The sequence below is a fragment of the Struthio camelus genome, unplaced genomic scaffold (assembly GCF_040807025.1).
Source record: "Struthio camelus isolate bStrCam1 unplaced genomic scaffold, bStrCam1.hap1 HAP1_SCAFFOLD_102, whole genome shotgun sequence".
In the NCBI taxonomy this organism is placed as follows: domain Eukaryota; kingdom Metazoa; phylum Chordata; class Aves; order Struthioniformes; family Struthionidae; genus Struthio; species Struthio camelus.
In genome coordinates, this window is record NW_027182697.1 from 1 (window position 1) to 17118 (window position 17118).

The following is a 17118-nucleotide window of genomic DNA, read 5'->3' on the forward strand; positions in this document are numbered from 1 at the left end:
CCTCCTTCCCGGGGGATACCGGGCAAGGGCGGCGCTCACCGGGACGCGGTCCGGATATTTCTTACGGATCTTCTCGCCCTCGCAACGTCGCTTCTCGAAAGGGTGCTCCTCTTTGTAGAGGAACTTCATGGCGGCACCGGGACCGGGACCGGGACCGGAACGGTGCGTGCGCGGCGCACGGATACGGCCCCTCCCCCCCCTCCGCTCCGCACCCGCCGCCGCCGCTTCCCGCCCCCCCCCCCTCCTCCTCCTCCTCCCCGCCGCCACGCGATTAGCGCAGCGCCAACGCAATCGGCGTAGCGCCGCAAACGCCCCCGCCGGCGGGAGCTACGCAGGCAGCGCAGCGCGCCTCCCGCAGCGCCGCGGAAAGAGCGTAGGCGCCCCGCGTTCTGCGCCGCTGGCGTAGACCGCCTCTTCCCCCTCCCCCTCGCCTCACCCCGCTCCCGCAGAGCGCGTCGCTACGGCAACGACGTAACCGCGACGTTTTGCAGCCCGGCGCCTACGCAGCTTGCGTACGCTAGCGGCGCGGCGTGGGCGTTACGCGGTTTGCGTAACGCCCCGCCCAAAAAAATTAAAAAAAAAAGCGGTTCCCCGGGGCGGGGAGGGGGGGGGAATCCCACGCGGGGACCCGCCGCGGTCGCCGGTCCCGACTCCCCTCGGGTGCCCGCCCGCCGCCGCTACGCCCGCCGCGATTCACGACGCGCCCGCGTTTGCGTAAGCCGCGCCCGCTGCGTGGCAGGCCGACACCAAAACAAAGTAGTGCGGGGCGGAGCGGCGTGGGGGGGGGCTGGGCTGGTCCGGCCAGCCCGGCCCGGGGGCGGCCCCGGGGGCAGAGCCGCGGAGGGCGGAGCAGCGCGGAAGGATCCTTCGTGGCCGCTGCGTGCTGCGGCTCTCATGTGACTGACGTCACCGCGGAGGTGGAGGGGGGGAAATAAACGAGGGGGGGCGGTCACGTGCTGAGGCTCGAGCGGGGCGGGGCGCGACGTAAACATTGGGGCCGCGTGACCGGCGGAGCCAATGGGAGGCGAGGGGCGGGGCGGGAGGGGAACTCGGACGGGACCATCGCCGGGGGGGGGTGGACGGGACGGGCGGACCCACTGCGGGTCTGAAGGGGGGAAGGGACAGAAGCATTGGGGGAACCAATGGGGGGGGGGAAGGAACCACTGCCGGACCGAGGCGGGGGGAACCAGAACCATTGCTAGAGCGGCGAGGGGGGGGAGCGGAAGGAACCACTGCCAGACCGAAGTGGGGGGGGACAGAACCACTGCCAGACCAGTAGGGGATGGAAGGAACCACTGCTAGAATAAGGCAGGGGGGGAACCAGAACCATTGCTGGACCGGGGGGGGGGGAAACAGAAGGAACCACTGCTGGACTGGGAGGGGGGGGGACAGAAGGAACCAATGCCAGACTGAAGTGGGGGGGGGACAGAACCACTGCTGGACCGGGGTGGGGGGGAACAGAAGGAACCACTGCCAGACCAGTGGGGGGGGGGAATGGACAGAACCACTGCGGGACCGAGGGGACATACAAAGCCACAGCCAAACCAGGACGGGGGGGGGGGGGGGGAGCAGCCCCCAGCAGCCCAGGGAGCCGCTCCTGCCCCCCTGCAGCCCCCCAGGGAGCCGCTCCTGCCCCCCTGCAGCCCCCCAGCAGCCCAGGGAGCCGCTCTTGCCCCCTGCAGCCCCCCAGCAGGACCCAGACAAAGGCCCCGGGCCCTGGAGGGGGCTCAGCAAACACCCCCCCCCCCCCCAAACACAGCAGAAACAGGGTCGCTCCCGGTGCGGCGGACGCCGAAGGAGGGAGGTGCACGTGAGGGCGGCGCTGGGAGCCTCCAGGCCCCGGCGGCAGCGGCGGCGAGACGGGGAGAGAAGATAAAACTCCCCCCAGCGACACAAAGGGACGAAGACGGCGCACGTGGGACCAAGGTCTTTAAAAATAAGAGGCCGGGGCCGGCCTTGCCCATGCGTCCATGTCCGTGCGTCCGGCCGGGAGGGGGGCGCGCGCGCTCAGCCGCGGCACTGTCATTGTCCCCCCGCTTCGTCCGCGCCGAGCGGGCTCGGCGATTTCGGGCACGTGGCGTTCACGCTCCTCCCCGGGCGGGGGGAAGCTCCGCCCCTCCTGCAGGCTCCACCCCCTCGTGGGGCAGGCGTTGGTGGGGGGGTGTTAGGGGAGAGGGGGCCGGTCCGGTCCCCCCCCCCACCCCCCACGGTGCGGCGGCAGGGGCCGGCGGCGAGGGCTGCCGTCACCACAGCCGGTGCTGGTGCAGTTGCGGCTCAGGACCGAGCGGACGTCGGCGGTGAACCTGTTGGGGGGGGACGGCAGGGGGGTGGTCAGAGCGGGGGCCCAGGCGTCCGGCCGCCCCACGCGGCCCCCCCCCGGCCCAGCCCCTCACCTCAAGGCGTCCAGCATGGGCAGCAGGTTGAGCAGGGCCGTGTCGCTGGGGTCGCTGAACCACGACTTGATGGGGATGGCGTTATCTGCGGGAGAGCGGTGACAGGGGGTGACGCCCGGACGCCTGGGTCCTACCGGGGTGGGGGAGGCGGCCCGGACGCCTGGGTCCTACCTGGGTGGCTCCTGTAGGCGCCCGGGGAGTTGTCGAGGATGACGATGCTGGAGAGGTCGCTGTGCACCACCGACAGGTCCTTGATGTAGCTGCCCAGCTCCAGGGTGCAGTGCTGCCATTTTGGGGGGGGGGGCTCAGACCCCGCCCATAGCGCTAGCCCCACCCCCATTAGCCCCACCCCCATTAGCCCCACCCCCATTAGCCCCACCCCCATTAGCCCCACCCCCATTAGCCCAAGCTGCCTCCACCCCCAGCCCAGGTCCTGCCCCCTCCCCCAGCAGTTACCCAGGCCCCGGGAAGCCCCACCCCCCGCCCCTAGCCCCGCCCCCGGCCCCGCCCCCACCTGCCGGTAGTAGCGCCGGTTGAGGATGCTGCGGTTGTTGTCCAGCTTGTCGGCCACGGCGGAGCCGTAGATCTCCATGCTGGCCGTGAACACCACCAGCTCGTACCACTGGCTCACCTGGGGGGCGGCGGGGGGCGGGCTGGGGCGGCGGCGGCGGCGGGGGGGGCCCGGGGAGGCCCCCGCCGGCGGCCCCGAGGGGGCTGGGGGGGCCGGAGCGCCCCCCCGGGAAGGCTCAGGCACTCACCACTTCGAGGAAGAAGTCCACGTGGGGTCTCTTATGTACAAAAAAGCGGACGGGGTGTTTGTCGATGACAACCTGGGGGAGCGGGAGCGTGAGGTGGGGGGGGGCGCACTGGGAGCCCCTCGTCATCCCTCCCCCCCACCCACCCCCCGCAGCCCCTCGACCTTAAGGATGAAGTCGGGGGGGGTCCCCGGGCGCACGGTGGGCCGCAGCACGCCGTCGTGGTGGGAGTGGATCAGGGTCTCGTCCAGGTCCAGGACGAGGATCTTCCTCTTCACCTGGTCTGGGGGGGGGGGGGGGAGGGCAGAGGTGTTAGAGGGGCCCCTCCAAACCCCCCCCCCAACTTGGGGAGCCCCCCAAACAGGGGCAGAGCCGGGAGGGCGCCCGGCCCCGGCACTCACTGAGGCGGTTGCGGGAGACGGGGGACAGCGGCAGCACGTCGTAGCGCACCGTCTGGTACTGGATCACCTGCGGGACACGGCACGGTCACGCGGGACCCCCCCGCCGCTGCTGTGCCCCCCCCCCCCCCCAAGCGGGCCCAGGCGTCCTGGCTGCTCGCCGTGAGCCAAGAATAGACGGCGGGTGCGCAGGGGGGGGGGGCCGCGGGTCACGGCCGCCTGGCGCCGGCCCCGAGCGGCAGCCGCTGGGCACGCGACGGTGCCGGCTGGCGCTGAGCCCCAGCTGGGGGGGGGGGGCACCAGATATTCCCCCCCCCCCCCCCCCGGCTAAATTAAACCGCTCACCTGCTGCGCCTCGTCAGCCCGCCCGCTCCCGCACGCCGGGGTCCCGGCCCCCCCGCCCCATCCTGGGGGAGGAGCACGCCACGGCCGTGCCTGCCCTGAAATGCCCCCTCCCTAGTCGCGTCCGTGCCCCCCCCCCCGGCTGGTGCTGGGGATGTGACCCCCCCCCCCAACCCCAGCTGAATCTGGTGCCCCTGGGCAGTCCCCCCCCCACCCCATCCTGGTGCCCCCCATGTCTCTCCTTCCCCCTCACCCAGTCCTGGTGCCCCCCCCCCCCGGAGCCAGTCTCACAGCCCCCAGGGCCCCCCCCAGCTGGGTGTCTCTCCCCAAGGCCGGTCCTGGTGCCCCCACAGTCCCCCCCAAGCTGGTGCTGGTGCCCCCAGGCAGCGCCCCCCCATCTCTGTGCCCCCAGGGTCCCCCCCCAGGTGGTCTCGGTGCTCCCAGAGCCCCCCCCAATCTGGTCCCAGAGACCCCAGGCAGCCCCCCATCCCATCCCAGTGCCTTCAGTGCCCCCAGGCCGTGTGTCTCCCCCACCCCCCCAAACCAGTCCCGGTGCCCCTGGGCAGCCCCTCTCCCCCGTCCTGGTGCCTCCGGTGCCCCCAGACCGTGTAACCCCCCCCCAAACCGGTCCCGGTGCCCCCAGACCGTGTGGGCCCCCCCGGACGGATCCCGGTGCCCCCCAAGCCGTGTACCCCCCCCAAACCGGTCCCGGTGCCCCCAGACCGTGTGTGCCCCCCCAAGGCCAGTCCCAGTGCCCCCAGACCATGTGCCCCCCCCCAATGGGTCCCAGTGCCCCCCAGCCGTGTACCCCCCCCTAAGGCTGGTCCCGGTGCCCCCAGACCGTGTGTGCCCCCCCCCGGACAGGTCCCGGTGCCCCCCAGCCATGTACCCCCCCCAAGGCCAGTCCCGGTGCCCCCAGATCGTGGGTGCCCCCCCCAGACAGGCCCCAGTGCCCCCCAGACCGTGTACCCCCCCCCAAACCGGTCCCGGTGCCCCCAGACCGTGGGTGCCCCCCCCCCGGACAGGTCCCGGTGCCCCCCAGCCATGTACCCCCCCCAAGGCCAGTCCCGGTGCCCCCAGATCGTGGGTGCCCCCCCCAGACAGGCCCCAGTGCCCCCCAGACCGTGTACCCCCCCCCAAACCGGTCCCGGTGCCCCCAGACCGTGGGTGCCCCCCCCCGGACGGGTCCCGGTGCCCCCCAGACCGTGTGTGCCCCCCCCGAACGGGTCCCGGTGCCCCCCCAACCGTGTACCCCCCCCCAAGGCCGGTCCCGGTGCCCCCAGACCGTATGTGCCCCCCTCCCCCGGCAGGTCCCAGTGCCCCCTAGTCGTGTACCCCCCCCAAACCGGTCCCGGTGCCCCCAGACCGTGTGTGCCCCCCCCCGGACGGGTCCCGGTGCCCCCCAGACCGTGTGTGCCCCCCCCCGAACGGGTCCCGGTGCCCCCCCAACCGTGTACCCCCCCCAAACCGGTCCCGGTGCCCCCGGACAGCACCCCTTCCCCAGTCCCGGTGCCCCCAGGCCGTATACGTGCCCCCCCACCCCGGACCCCTCCCGGCTGTATACCGATCCCCCCCCCCCGGCCCGGTACTCACGGTGCGAACCTGCCGCCGCAGCATGTAGAGCAGGAAGCTCCAGAGTTTGGTGGCGAAGGCCACGAAGGTGCGGAGCCCCAGCAGGCACTGAGTCCGCATCATCCCGGCCCCGCCGCCGCCGCCGCCCCCCGCCCGGCCCAGCTCCGCCAGCTTCGGCGAGGGCCCCGCCGGCGGCGGCGGCCGCGGGGGGGGCTCCGCTGCGGGGGGGGCTCCGCTGCGGGGGGGCTCCGCTGCGGGGGGGGCTCCGCTGCCGCTCTTCCCCCCCCCCCGCCGCCGCCTCCCCAACCGCCCAACCCCCGGGGCTACCGGCGGCCGCTACCGGGCCGCGGCGCCGCCCGCCGCCATCGCCCCCCTCCCGCTGCCGCCGCCGCCGCCGCCGGCGGATTCACTTCCGGTTCAAGCACTTCCGGGGCGCCAAAGCCGGCCGCCAGGGGGCGGGGCCTGCGCCCGCCGCGGGAACTGCGCGTGCGCGGCAGGCCGAGGGGAGGGGGGCGTGGCCTTCGCGAGGGAGGGGGGGCGTGGCCCTGCGGGCGGGGCCGCGGTCCTGTTGGGGAAGGGCGTGGCCTTCGCGGGCGGTGCGGTCCATGCAAATGAGAAGGCGGGGTCTCGATGAGGGGGCGTGGCCTGCTCCTCCCCGGGAGGGGAGGGGGCAGCGGGTAAGCCGCCCCCCGCCCCCCAGCGGCGGCTCCTCCTCCTCTCGGGGACCCAGGAGTTCGGGCCCCCCCCCCCAAACCCCCCCAGCACATGGGTGCCCACCCCGAGGGACCCAGGCGTCCTGACCTCCCCCCCATGCCCCCCCACCCCCCCAAGGGACCCAGGTGTCCTGACCCCCCCCCGGCACACAGGTGCCCCCCACCCCCCAAAGGAACCCAGGTGTCCCCCCCCCAAGGGACCCAGGTGTCCTGACCCCCCCCCGGCACACAGGTGCCCCCCACCCCCCAAAGGAACCCAGGTGTCCCCCCCCCACAAGGGACCCAGGCGTCCTGACCTCCCCCCCATGCCCCCCACCCCCCCAAGGGACCCATGTGTCCTGACCCCCCCCGCACACAGGTGCCCCCCACCCCCCAAAGGAACCCAGGTGTCCCCCCCCCAAGGGACCCAGGCGTCCTGACCCCCCCCCGGCACATAGGTGCCCCCCCCACCCCCCAAGGGACCCAGGTGTCCCGACCCCCCCCCGGCACACAGGTGCCCCCCCCACCCCCCAAAGGAACCCAGGTGTCCCCCCCCCAAGGGACCCAGGTGTCCTGACCCCCCCCCAGCACACGGGTGCCCCCCACCCCCCAAAGGAACCCAGGTGTCCCCCCCCCAAGGGACCCAGGTGTCCTGACCCCCCCCCGCACACAGGTGCCCCACCCCCCAAGGGACCCAGGTGTCCTGACCCCCCCCCCCCGGCACACAGGTGCCCCCCCTAAGGGACCCAGGCATCCTGACCCCCCCCCAGCACATGGGTGCCCCCCCACCCCCCAAGGGACCCAGGCATCCCCCCCCCCCCGGCACATGGGTCCCCCCTCAAGGGACCCAGGTGTCCTGACCCCCCCCCCCCCACAAAGGACCACACGTGTGCGAGGGGCAGACAGCAGTTTATTGCCCCCCCCGGGACCCCCCCCACCACCATGGCCGCCGGGGGGGGGGGGGCCAATCACACATCCAGGTCGTCGTCGGGGTCCTCCGCGTCCAGCTCGTCGGGGTCTTCGGGGGGGGGCGCCGAGCCGGCCCCCGGCCCCTGCAGCAGAGCCGACTGCCTGGAAGGGGGAGGGGGATAAATTTAGGCTGGGGGGGGGGTCACACTGCAGGGACCCCCCCCCCCGGCCCCCCCCCCCTTTGCTTACTTGCGGGCGCTGAAGGCGTACGGGGGGGGCACGGCCGCCCGGGCCGCCCGCTCGGCCGCCGACAGCCCCAGCCGGAAGGTCACGGCCGCTGCGGCGCCCCCCCGGGGGCCCCGGCGTCCGGGCGCTCCCCCGGGGGGGGTCGGGGGGGGCTCCGCCAGCGGCTGCAGGCTGCAGTCGGGCAGCAGGGAGAAATATTCCTCCTGGGGGGGGGGGGGGAGCAGCCGTGAGTGGGGGGGCGGGGGGGAAGGTTTGGGGGGAGGGGGGTCGGTCCCCCGCGTGCCCCCGCACCCACCTTGGCGGCGACGGCCCCCCCCCGGGAGCGGCGCAGGACGGCGGCGCGGCGGGGGGCGCCGGGGGGGGGGGCCGCCGGCCCCAGGGCCACCACGGCCCCCGCCTGGGCCGCCAGCGCCGCCACCAGCCCGGGGGGGTGCAGGTCCCCGTGCAGCAGGGCCACCACGCGGCTCGCCGTGCCTGGGGGGGGGGGGGGGGGGGGAGAGATGAGCGAGGGGCCCAGGCGTCCGGGGGGGGGGCCAGGTGTCCGGGGGAGGGCCCAGGTGTCCGGGGGGGGGACGACCAAGACCTTTGGAGGGGGCCCAGGTGTCCGCGGGGGGGGGGGGAGCCACCCAGGTGTCTTGGGGGGACCCAGGAATCCAAGGGAGGCATCCGGGGGGGGGGGGGCGGCCAGCTGTCCGGGGGGGGGCCCAGACCTTTGGAGGGGGCCCAGGTGTTCGGGAGGGGCCCAGGCGTCCGGGAAAGGGGCCCAGGTGTTCGGGAGGGACCCAGGTGTCCGGGGAAGGGGCCCAGGCATCCGGAATCAGGGACCCAGGCGTCCGGGGGGGGCCCAGGCGTCCAGGGAGGGGCCCAGGCGTCCGGGGAGGGGGCCCAGGCGTCCGGGGAGGGGGCCCAGGCGTCCGGGGAGGGGGGACCAAGACCTTTGGAGGGGGCCCAGGTGTCCGCGGGGGGGGGGGAGCCACCCAGGTGTCTTGGGGGGACCCAGGAATCCAAGGGAGGCATCCGGGGGGGGGGCGGCCAGCTGTCCGGGGGGGGGCCCAGACCTTTGGAGGGGGCCCAGGTGTTCGGGAGGGGCCCAGGCGTCCGGGAAAGGGGCCCAGGTGTTCGGGAGGGACCCAGGTGTCCGGGGAAGGGGCCCAGGCACCCGGAATCAGGGACCCAGGCGTCCGGGGGGGGCCCAGGCATCCAGGGAGGGGCCTAGGCGTCCGGGGAAGGGGCCCAGGCGTCCGGGGGGACGACCAAGACCTTTGGAGGGGGCCCAGGTGTCCGCGGGGGGGGGGGAGCCACCCAGGTGTCTTGGGGGGACCCAGGAATCCAAGGGAGGCATCCGGGGGGGGGGGGCGGCCAGGTGTCCGGGGGGGGGCCCAGACCTTTGGAGGGGGCCCAGGTGTTCGGGAGGGGCCCAGGCGTCTGGGGAAGGGGCCCAGGCATCCGGAATCAGGGACCCAGGCATCCGGGAGGGGCCCAGGCATCCGGGGGGGGCCCAGGCATCTTGGGGGGGGTGCTCATAGGGCTGGGGGGGGGCAAACGTCTGGGGGGACCCAGGAACAAGGCAGGGACCGAGGTGTCTGCGGGGGGGGCCCAGGCGTGCGGAGGGGGGGCCCAGGTGTCCGGGGGGGGGCCCAGGCATTTTGGGGGGGTGCTCATAGGGCTGGGGGGGGGGCAAATGTCTGGGGGGACCCAGGAGCAAGGCAGGGACCGAGGTGTCTGCGGGGGGGGGTCCAGGCGCCCGGGGGGGGGCCAGGCATCTTGGGGGGGGTCACAGGGGGGACAAACGTCTGGGGGGACCCAGGAGCAAGGCAGGGATCGAGGTGTCTGCGGGGGGGCCCAGGCGTCCGGGGGGGGCCCAGGCATCTTGGGGGGGGGTGTCACAGGGGGGGCAAACGTCTGGGGGGACCCAGGAACAGGGCAGGGACCGAGGTGTCTGCGGGGGGGGCCCAGGCATGCGGAGGGGGGACCCAGGCGTCCGGGGGGGGGCACCCACCTGAGCCGCGGGGGGGCGGCAGCAGGGCCTGCAGGGCCTGGCAGAGCCGGGGGGGGGGCAGGCGCAGCAGCAGCCAGCTGAGCGAGTCCAGCAGGAGCGTCGGGGCCCCCCCCGGCCCCCCCCCCCGCGGCGGCGCCGCGAACTCAGCCGCCCGGACGCCGGGGCCCCCGCCGCTCCAGCCCAACGGGTCGCTGAAGCCGTCCCGGTAGAGCAGCCTGCGGGGGGGGGGCAGGGGGGGGTGGTGAGGGGCGGCCCCACGGCGCTGTGGGGGGGGGGTCCCGGGGGGGGGACACACACTCACCGCGCGCCGACGTCGGGGCTCAGCCCGGCCCCGAACTGCTCCGGGGAGACGTCGAAGGGCACCACGAGGACGCGCTCGCCCCTGCGGACCCCCCCCCACCCCGGTCAGTGGGGCGCCCCACGGCGGGGCCTGGCGCCCCCCCCCTCCCAACGCGCCCCCCCCCCTCACCTCCGCGCGGCCGCCGCGGCGAAGGCCCGGAGCAGGCTGCGACCCTCGCAGGCCGCGCTGTCTGGGGGGGGGGCATGAGCTCTGCCGCTGCCCGCCCCACGGTGCCCCACGGCCCCCCCCACCCTGCCCCACGGCACCCCAGCACCCCACAGCACCCCACACCCGGCCCCACGGCCTCTCAGCCCCCCACATCTGGCCCCATAGTGCCCCACACCCTGCCCCACGGCGCCCCACGGCCCCCCCCACCCTGCCCCATGGCACCCCAGCGCCCCACGCCCAGCCCCACAGCCCCTCAGCCCCCCACATCTGGCCCCATAGTGCCCCACACCCTCTCAGCCCCCCCCCACCCTGTCCCACGGCACCCCAGCGCCCCACACCTGGCCCCACGGCCCCTCAGCCCCCCCCCCACGCTCAGCCCCACAGCGCCCCAGGGCCCCACAGCGCCCTACACCCCGCCCCACGGCGCCCCACATCCTTCCGCACAGCACCCCAGTACCCCATGCCCTGCCCCATGGCACCCTACACCCTGCCCCATGGCACCCGGCACCCCATATCCTGCCCCATGGCACCCTACACCCTGCCCCATGACACCCCAGTGCCACACAGTGCCCTACACTCAGCCCCACAGCACCCCCAGTGCCCCACACCCTGCCCCACGGCACCTCCGCGCCCCACAGTGCCCTGCACCCTGCCCCACAGCACCCCATGGCACCTCACACCCTGCCCTATGACACCCCACAGCCCCTCAGCACTCCACCCCCTGCCCCACGGCGCCCCAGGGCCCCTCAGCACCCCCCACCCCCGCCCCACGGCGCCCCAGGGCCCCTCAGCACCCCACACCCGCCCCCCGGCCCCGCCGCACCCCGCACGAGCACCAGCCCCTCCGCGCCGCCCGCCACCAGCTCCGCCAGCATCTTCCCGCCGGCGCCGGCGCCTCCCGATGACGTCACCGTACGGCGGCCGAGCAGCCGCCGGCGCCTCTCGGTGACGTCACCGCCAGGCGGCCGAGCCGCCCCTGCCGCGCCGCCCGATGACGTCACCGTACGGCGGTAGAGCTCCATGGAAGGGAGGGAAGCGCTGCGTGGGCGCCGCCATCTTGACAGCGGCCCGCCGGAGGTTGCGGAGCCGGGCCGGTTTTTGTGCCAAATAACGAGAAATCGGGGCTGGGTGGCGGGGGAGAGACCCCCCCCCCCAACCCCGCTCCGGGAGCGCCTCCTCCCCACAGGCCTCCCCAGTGGGACCCCCGCCCCCCCCAGGCCACGGGAGAAGAGGTGAAAAAGGCACGAAAGGCTTGAAAACACACAAAAAACGCCTTTATTGGGTAGAAAAAGGGGGCTCAGACGTACTCGCGGCTGCTGGGGGGGTGGGCGGCCTTGCCCCGCGGGTAGGACGGCCCGGCCCGCGCCCCCGTCGGGCACGAGCAGGCCAGCAGCGACCCCCCCAGCAGCGCCAGCGCCGACCCGGCCCAGCCCACGAAGATGGCGGAGCCGAACTCGTACCTGCGGGGCGGGAGACGGGCGTCAGGGGGCTGCCGACGGCCTCCCCGGGGCCACCAGCGTCATCCCGGGGCCACCGATGGCCTCCCCGGGGCCACTGTCAGCCCACCTAGGGCCACTGACACCATCCCAGGGCCACCAACGCCATCCCAGGGCCACTGACACTGTCCCCGGGGTCACCAACGCCATCCCGGGGCCACCGATGGCCTCCCTGGGGCCACCAACATCATCCTGGGGCCACCAACACCGACCCCGGGGCCACTGTCAGCCCACCTGGGGCCACCAATGCCATCCTGGGGCCACTGACACCATCCCAGGGCCACCAATGCCATCCCAGGGCCACTGACACTGTCCCTGGGGTCACCAATGCCATCCTGGGGCCACTGTCACCATCCCAGGGCCACCAATGCCACCCCAGGGCCACTGACACTGTCCCTGGGGTCACCAATGCCATCCTGGGGCCATTGATGCCATCCCAGGGCCACCAACGGCCTCCCTGGGGCCACTATTGCCATCCTCGGGCCACTGACACCGTTCCAGGGCCTCCAATGCCATCCCCAGGGCCACTGACACCATCCCAGGGCCAATGATGCCATCCCTGAGCTACCAATGCTCTCCCGAGGCCACCAATGCCATCCCCAGGGCCACCAACGCCCTCCCTGCAGCAACCACTACCATCCCTGGCACCTGGCACCACCAACGCCATCCCTGGCGCCATCAACATCTTTCCGGGGCCACCAACGCCATCCCTGGAGCCACCAATACCCTCCCTGCAGCCACCAATGTCCTCCCTGGAGCCACTGCCACCATCCCTGGGGCAACTGCTGCTGTCCTGGGGCCACCAACACCACCCCCGGGGCCACTAACACCCTCCCTGGAGTCACCAATGCCATCCTGGGGCCCACCAACGCCCTCCCTGGAGCCACCGCCACTGTCCTGGGGCCACCAATGCCATCCTGGGGGCCACCAACACCCTCCTCAGGGCCACCAATGCCACCCCCAGGGCCACCAACGCCCTCCCTTGCCGCCTCTTCCCTGGCCCCAGCCCCTTCCTGCCCCACGGCTCCTCTCACTTGAGGTTGACGGGCACGGAGGGGTTGTAGAAGTCGGAGACGATCTGGTGGCCGTACCAGGAGCAGGTGACGAGCGCGGCCAGACCTGGGCGGGCGACGGGGAGACCATCAGAGCTGCAGCCCCCTTCCCCGGCCCGGCCCCACGCCGACCCCCTCAACTCACCGGCCAGGATGAAGACGATGCCGCCCGCCATGGCGATGCGGGCCTTCTGCGTCTTGTCGTCGCTGCCGCAGCGGGTGCACTTCATGCCCGTGGTGGAGACGGCGATGCCGATGACGCCCAGCACCGCCGAGATCACCATGAGGGCCCGCGTGGCCTGCATGGCGGCTGGGGGGCCGGCGGCGAGGAGGAGATGAGCACAGGCTCCCAGCCCCACACCGCCCCACACCGCGCCCCAGGGCTTTATGGCCCCGCGGACTAGCGCCGGCGGTTGGACTTTGGCACTTTTACGAGGAGACGGGCGGGAAAAGCACCCGGGCGCCCACGTTTCCCCTGGGAGCGGGGCCCCGGCGGGGAGGGATGGGCGCCTGGAAACCGGCCCGCTAATTAGCACCGGCTTGTAATTAGCGGCAGCTGGCAATTAGCACGGAGAATCTGCTGCCCCGGGGGCACCCCCCGGACGCCTGGGTCCCTCCGAGGGGCGGCGGGGCCGTGGGGCACCCCCGGACGCCTGGGTCCCTCTGAGGGGCAGTGGGGGCCGTGGGGCACCCCCGGACGCCTGGGTCCCCCTGGGTGCCTGGGCCATGGGGCACCCCCGGACGCCTGGGCCCCCGATGGGTGTCGGGGTTGTGGGGCACCCCCGGACACCTGGGTCCCCCCGGACGCCTAGGTCCCCCCGGACGCCTGGGCCATGGGGCACCCCCGGACGCCTGGGTCCCCCGGGATGCCTGGGCCCTCGGGCACCCCCAGACAGCTGGGTCCCCGATGGGTGTCAGGGTTGTGGGGCACCCCCGGACACCTGGGTCCCCCTGGATGCCTGGGCCATGGGGCACCCCCGGACGCCTGGGTCCCCTGGGATGCCTGGGCCCTCGGGCAGCCCTGAACGCCTGGGCCCCCTGATGGGTGTTGGGGTTGTGGGGCACCCCCGGACGCCTGGGTCCCGTGATGGGTGTCAGAGCCGTGGGACATCCCCGGACGCCTGGGCCCCCCCCCCAACCCAGGGCTCTGGCGCCACCCCGGCTCCTGGACGCGCCCCACGGCCTCGCCCCGGGCGGGGGGGACTTTGGCCCCAGCCCCACGGCGGGGACCCACCCCAACGGCTGCTCCCCGCTGACTCACGGGCTCCCCCCTCCCGGACAACGCCGCCGAGTTTCAGCGAAACCAAAGGCAGGGCCTGGCCCTCCCGGACGCCTGGGCCCCCGGGGGCGGCCGGGACGGGAGGACACCCGATCCAGGTGCGCCTTCCGGCACCAGGAAACGGCTCAGGGGGATTTTCGGCTGCCTCCGGCGGCCCGGACGCCTGGGCTCCTTCCTCCAACTCCGCTCCGCTGCCCGCCGGCTGGGAGGGGACCCAGGCGTCCGGGCACCCCGTGGGGACCCAGGCGTCCGGGGGAGGAGGGGGGGGCCCTGCTTCCCCCCCCGGGGACCCCGGCGTCCAGGCAACCCTGATCGGCGCCGCCGCTTCCCTCCCAGCGGGCCCAGGAGTCCGGGTGCCCTTGTGACCCCTGTGGTTTGGCTCCCGCTGCCAACTCCGATAAGGCGATAGCGGGTCGGTCTCCAGCCACCAGCCGGGGCCGGCGAGGGCCCAGGCGTCCGGGCTGCCTCCTGCCACCGACCCAGAGTCCCCCCTCCCCATGCGCCCTTCCAGAGGGCCCAGGTGTCCGGGGGAAGTCCCCCCTCCCCCCAACCGGCCCGGCCGGTCGCTCAGGTCTGCCCGGCCCCACCCGGGGCTGGCAGAGCCCAGACAAAGCCAAAACCTCCGGTTCCTGCCCCAAACCCTGGTTCCTGCCCTAAATCCCCCGGTTCCTGCCCCGAAACCCCCAGTTCCCTCTGCCAAACCCTCTGGTTCCTGCCCCAAACTCGGGTTCCTGACCGAAATCCTCCGGTTCTTCCTCAAAACCCTCCAGTTCCTGCCCCGAAACCTCCAGTTCCTGCCCCGAAACCCCCGGTTCCTGCCCCGAAACCCCCGGTTCCCTGTGCCAAACCCTCTGGTTCCTGCCCCAAACTCTGGTTCCTGCCCTAAATCCTCTGGTTTCTGCCCCAAACCCTCCAGTTCCTGCCCCGAAACCTCCAGTTCCCTGTGCCAAACCCTCTGGTTCCTGCACTAAATCCTGGTTCCTGCCCCAAACCCTCCAGTTCTTCCCCAAAACCTTCTGGTTTCTGCCCCAAACCCCCCAGCTCCTGCCCCAAACCCTCCGGTTCTTGCCCCAAACCCCCCAGCTCCTGCCCCAAACCCTCCGGTTCTTGCCCCAAACCCCCCAACTCCTGCCCCAAACCCTCCGGTTTTTGCCCCAAACCTCCAGTTCCTGCCCCCAAACCTCCAGTTCCTGCCCCAAACCCTCCAGTTCCTGCCCCCAAACCTCCAGTTCCTGCCCCCAAACCTCCAGTTCCTGCCCCAAAACCCCCCAGCTCCTGCCCCAAACCCTCCGGTTCCTGCCCCAAACCCTCCGGTTCTTGCCCCAAACCACCTGACTCTTGCCCCAAACCCCCCAGCTCCTGGCCCAAACCCTCTAGTTCTTGCCCCAAACCCTCCAGTTCCTGCCCCCAAACCTCCAGTTCTTGCCCCAAAACCTCCAGTTCTTGCCCCAAACCCTCTGGTTCCTGCCCCAAACCCCCCAGCTCCTGCCCCAAACCCCCCGGTTCCTGCCCCAAAACCTCCGGTTCCTGCCCCAAACCCCCCAGCTCCTGCCCCAAACCCTCCAGTTCTTGCCCCAAACCCCCTGACTCTTGCCCCAAACCCCCCAGCTCCTGCCCCAAACCCTCTAGTTCTTGCCCCAAACCCTCCAGTTCCTGCCTCAAAACCTCCAGTTCCTGCCCCGAAACCCCTGGCTCCTGCCCCAAACCCTCCGGTTCTTGCCCCAAACCCCCCGACTCCTGCCCCAAACCCTCCGGTTCTTGCCCCAAACCCCCCGACTCCTGCCCCAAACCCTCCGGTTCTTGCCCCAAACCGCCCGGCTCCTGCGCCCAGCTCACCGGAGAGGCTGAGCAGCGAGTCGTAGACCTTGCACTGGATCTGCCCCGTGCTCTGGGAGACGCACGACATCCAGAGCCCCTTGTACATGGCCACCGCCGTGATGATGCTGTCGCCGGCGTAGGACGACATCTGCCACTGGGGCAGCGCGGTGGCCACCACCAGGGCCAGCCAGCCGGTCACCGCCAGCCCGAAGCCCAGCAGCTGCAGCCCGGCGTTGGCCATGGCCCCGCCGGCGAGGCCGGGGCGGCCGCGGGGGGACCCTGCGCCGAGGCGGGCGGCCGCGAGCCCTGCGGGGACGAGAGGGCTGAGCAAACGCCGCCGCCGGGGGCTTCCCCAGCCCCTACGCGAGCGGTGGGAGCCCGGACGGACGGACAGGGAGGCCCCATCCAGGCTGCAAGAGGAGGAGGAGGGAGGACGAGGGGGAAAAAAATCAACAAACCTGGCCCGCGGGAGACCTTGGCCGAGCGGAGCCGGCCGAGCGCGGCGGCGACGGCGCTGGGACACCGAGGGGACGAGGGCGAAGACGCCCGCGGGGAGGGGGCTCGGCGGCGGCGGCGGCGGTGGCCCCGAGCGAGCGCGAGGCGGCCGAGCGCGGCAGGAGCGGCCGGGCAGGTGCGCGCACCTGTATATAGGGGCCGGGCTGCGCCTGACGTCAGCGGGGCGGCGCCGGGGGGGCCAAGGAGGTGCGGGAGTGGGGGGGGTCTCCCGGCCCCGGGACCCCCGCGGTGCTGCTGGCACCCAGCTGCAGCCTGGACCGCGTCCTGGGTCCCCCTGGATGAGCTGTACCCCGTGCTGTGTCCCGGTACCCCTGGACGAGCTGTACCCTGTACCGCGTCCCGGTACCCCTGGGACGAGCTGTACCCTGTACCGCATCCCGGTACCCCTGGAGGAGCCTCATCCTGTGCCACATCTCAGTACCCCTGGACGAGCTGTACCCTGTACCGCATCCCAGTACCCCTGGAGGAGCCTCATCCTGTGCCACATCTCAGTACCCCTGGACGAGCTGTACCCTGTACTGCGTCCCAGTACCCCTGGACGAGCTGTACCCTGTACCGCATCCCGGTACCCCTGGGACGAGCTGTACCTTGTACCGCATCCCGGTACCCCTGGAGGAGCCTCATCCTGTGCCACATCTCAGTACCCCTGGCCGAGCTGTACCCTGTACCGCATCCCAGTACCCCTGGAGGAGCCTCATCCTGTGCCACATCTCAGTACCCCTGGCCGAGCTGTACCCCTGTACCACGTCCCAGGACCCCTGGATGAGCTGTACCCCCTACCACGTCCCGGTACCCCTGGACAAGCCGTACCCTGTACCACGTCCCGGGACCCCTGGCCGAGCTGTGCACCTGTCCTGGCACCGAGCTGTACCTCGTACCCCATCCCGGTACCCCCCACCAAGCTGTACCCCGTCCCCTGTCCCCTCCCAGGCTCCAGCTGTTCCCCCTGCACGTGCCCCTTCGCTCCCCGGCCGGGGCCGGGCGCAGGCGAGGCCGAAGGAGGCCCCGGACTGGGTCGGGCCGGCAGCTCCGGTGTTTTATTTACGGCGTTTTGGTTTGTTTTTCGCTTTATTCTCCCCCCTCCTCGTTGTCAGGGCGGGTTTTTCGGGCGGATTCGCGGCGCCGCCGTCCCGCAGCCGCCCC

The 17118-nt window shown here is 73.2% G+C and overlaps 3 protein-coding genes across 3 annotated transcripts; all 3 read right to left on the reverse strand.

The window, feature by feature from the left end:
• Positions 1 to 2102: 2102 nt before the first annotated feature.
• On the reverse strand, positions 2103 to 5661 carry CTDNEP1 (CTD nuclear envelope phosphatase 1). The gene is given in 9 exon segments (XM_068929394.1): positions 2103 to 2266; positions 2269 to 2303; positions 2394 to 2478; positions 2565 to 2676; positions 2908 to 3024; positions 3152 to 3223; positions 3313 to 3431; positions 3550 to 3616; positions 5482 to 5661. Coding segments are annotated over 9 exon segments (732 nt in total). The 5' UTR covers positions 5584 to 5661; the 3' UTR covers positions 2103 to 2243.
• A 1395-nt stretch (positions 5662 to 7056) lies between these two features.
• ELP5 (elongator acetyltransferase complex subunit 5) lies at positions 7057 to 10714 on the reverse strand. Its single transcript, XM_068929372.1, has 7 exons — positions 10638 to 10714; positions 9776 to 9836; positions 9608 to 9688; positions 9307 to 9521; positions 7603 to 7781; positions 7311 to 7510; positions 7057 to 7223 (listed from the first exon to the last, which is right to left on the reverse strand). Exons 1-7 carry the CDS (start codon positions 10687 to 10689, stop codon positions 7121 to 7123), a joined length of 891 nt encoding a protein of 296 aa, XP_068785473.1. The 5' UTR covers positions 10690 to 10714; the 3' UTR covers positions 7057 to 7120.
• A 349-nt stretch (positions 10715 to 11063) lies between these two features.
• On the reverse strand, positions 11064 to 16121 carry CLDN7 (claudin 7). Its single transcript, XM_068929373.1, has 5 exons — positions 15918 to 16121; positions 15478 to 15765; positions 12508 to 12672; positions 12345 to 12429; positions 11064 to 11274 (listed from the first exon to the last, which is right to left on the reverse strand). Exons 2-5 carry the CDS (start codon positions 15698 to 15700, stop codon positions 11112 to 11114), a joined length of 636 nt encoding a protein of 211 aa, XP_068785474.1. The 5' UTR covers positions 15701 to 15765; positions 15918 to 16121; the 3' UTR covers positions 11064 to 11111.
• Between the last annotated feature and the right edge of the window lie 997 nt (positions 16122 to 17118).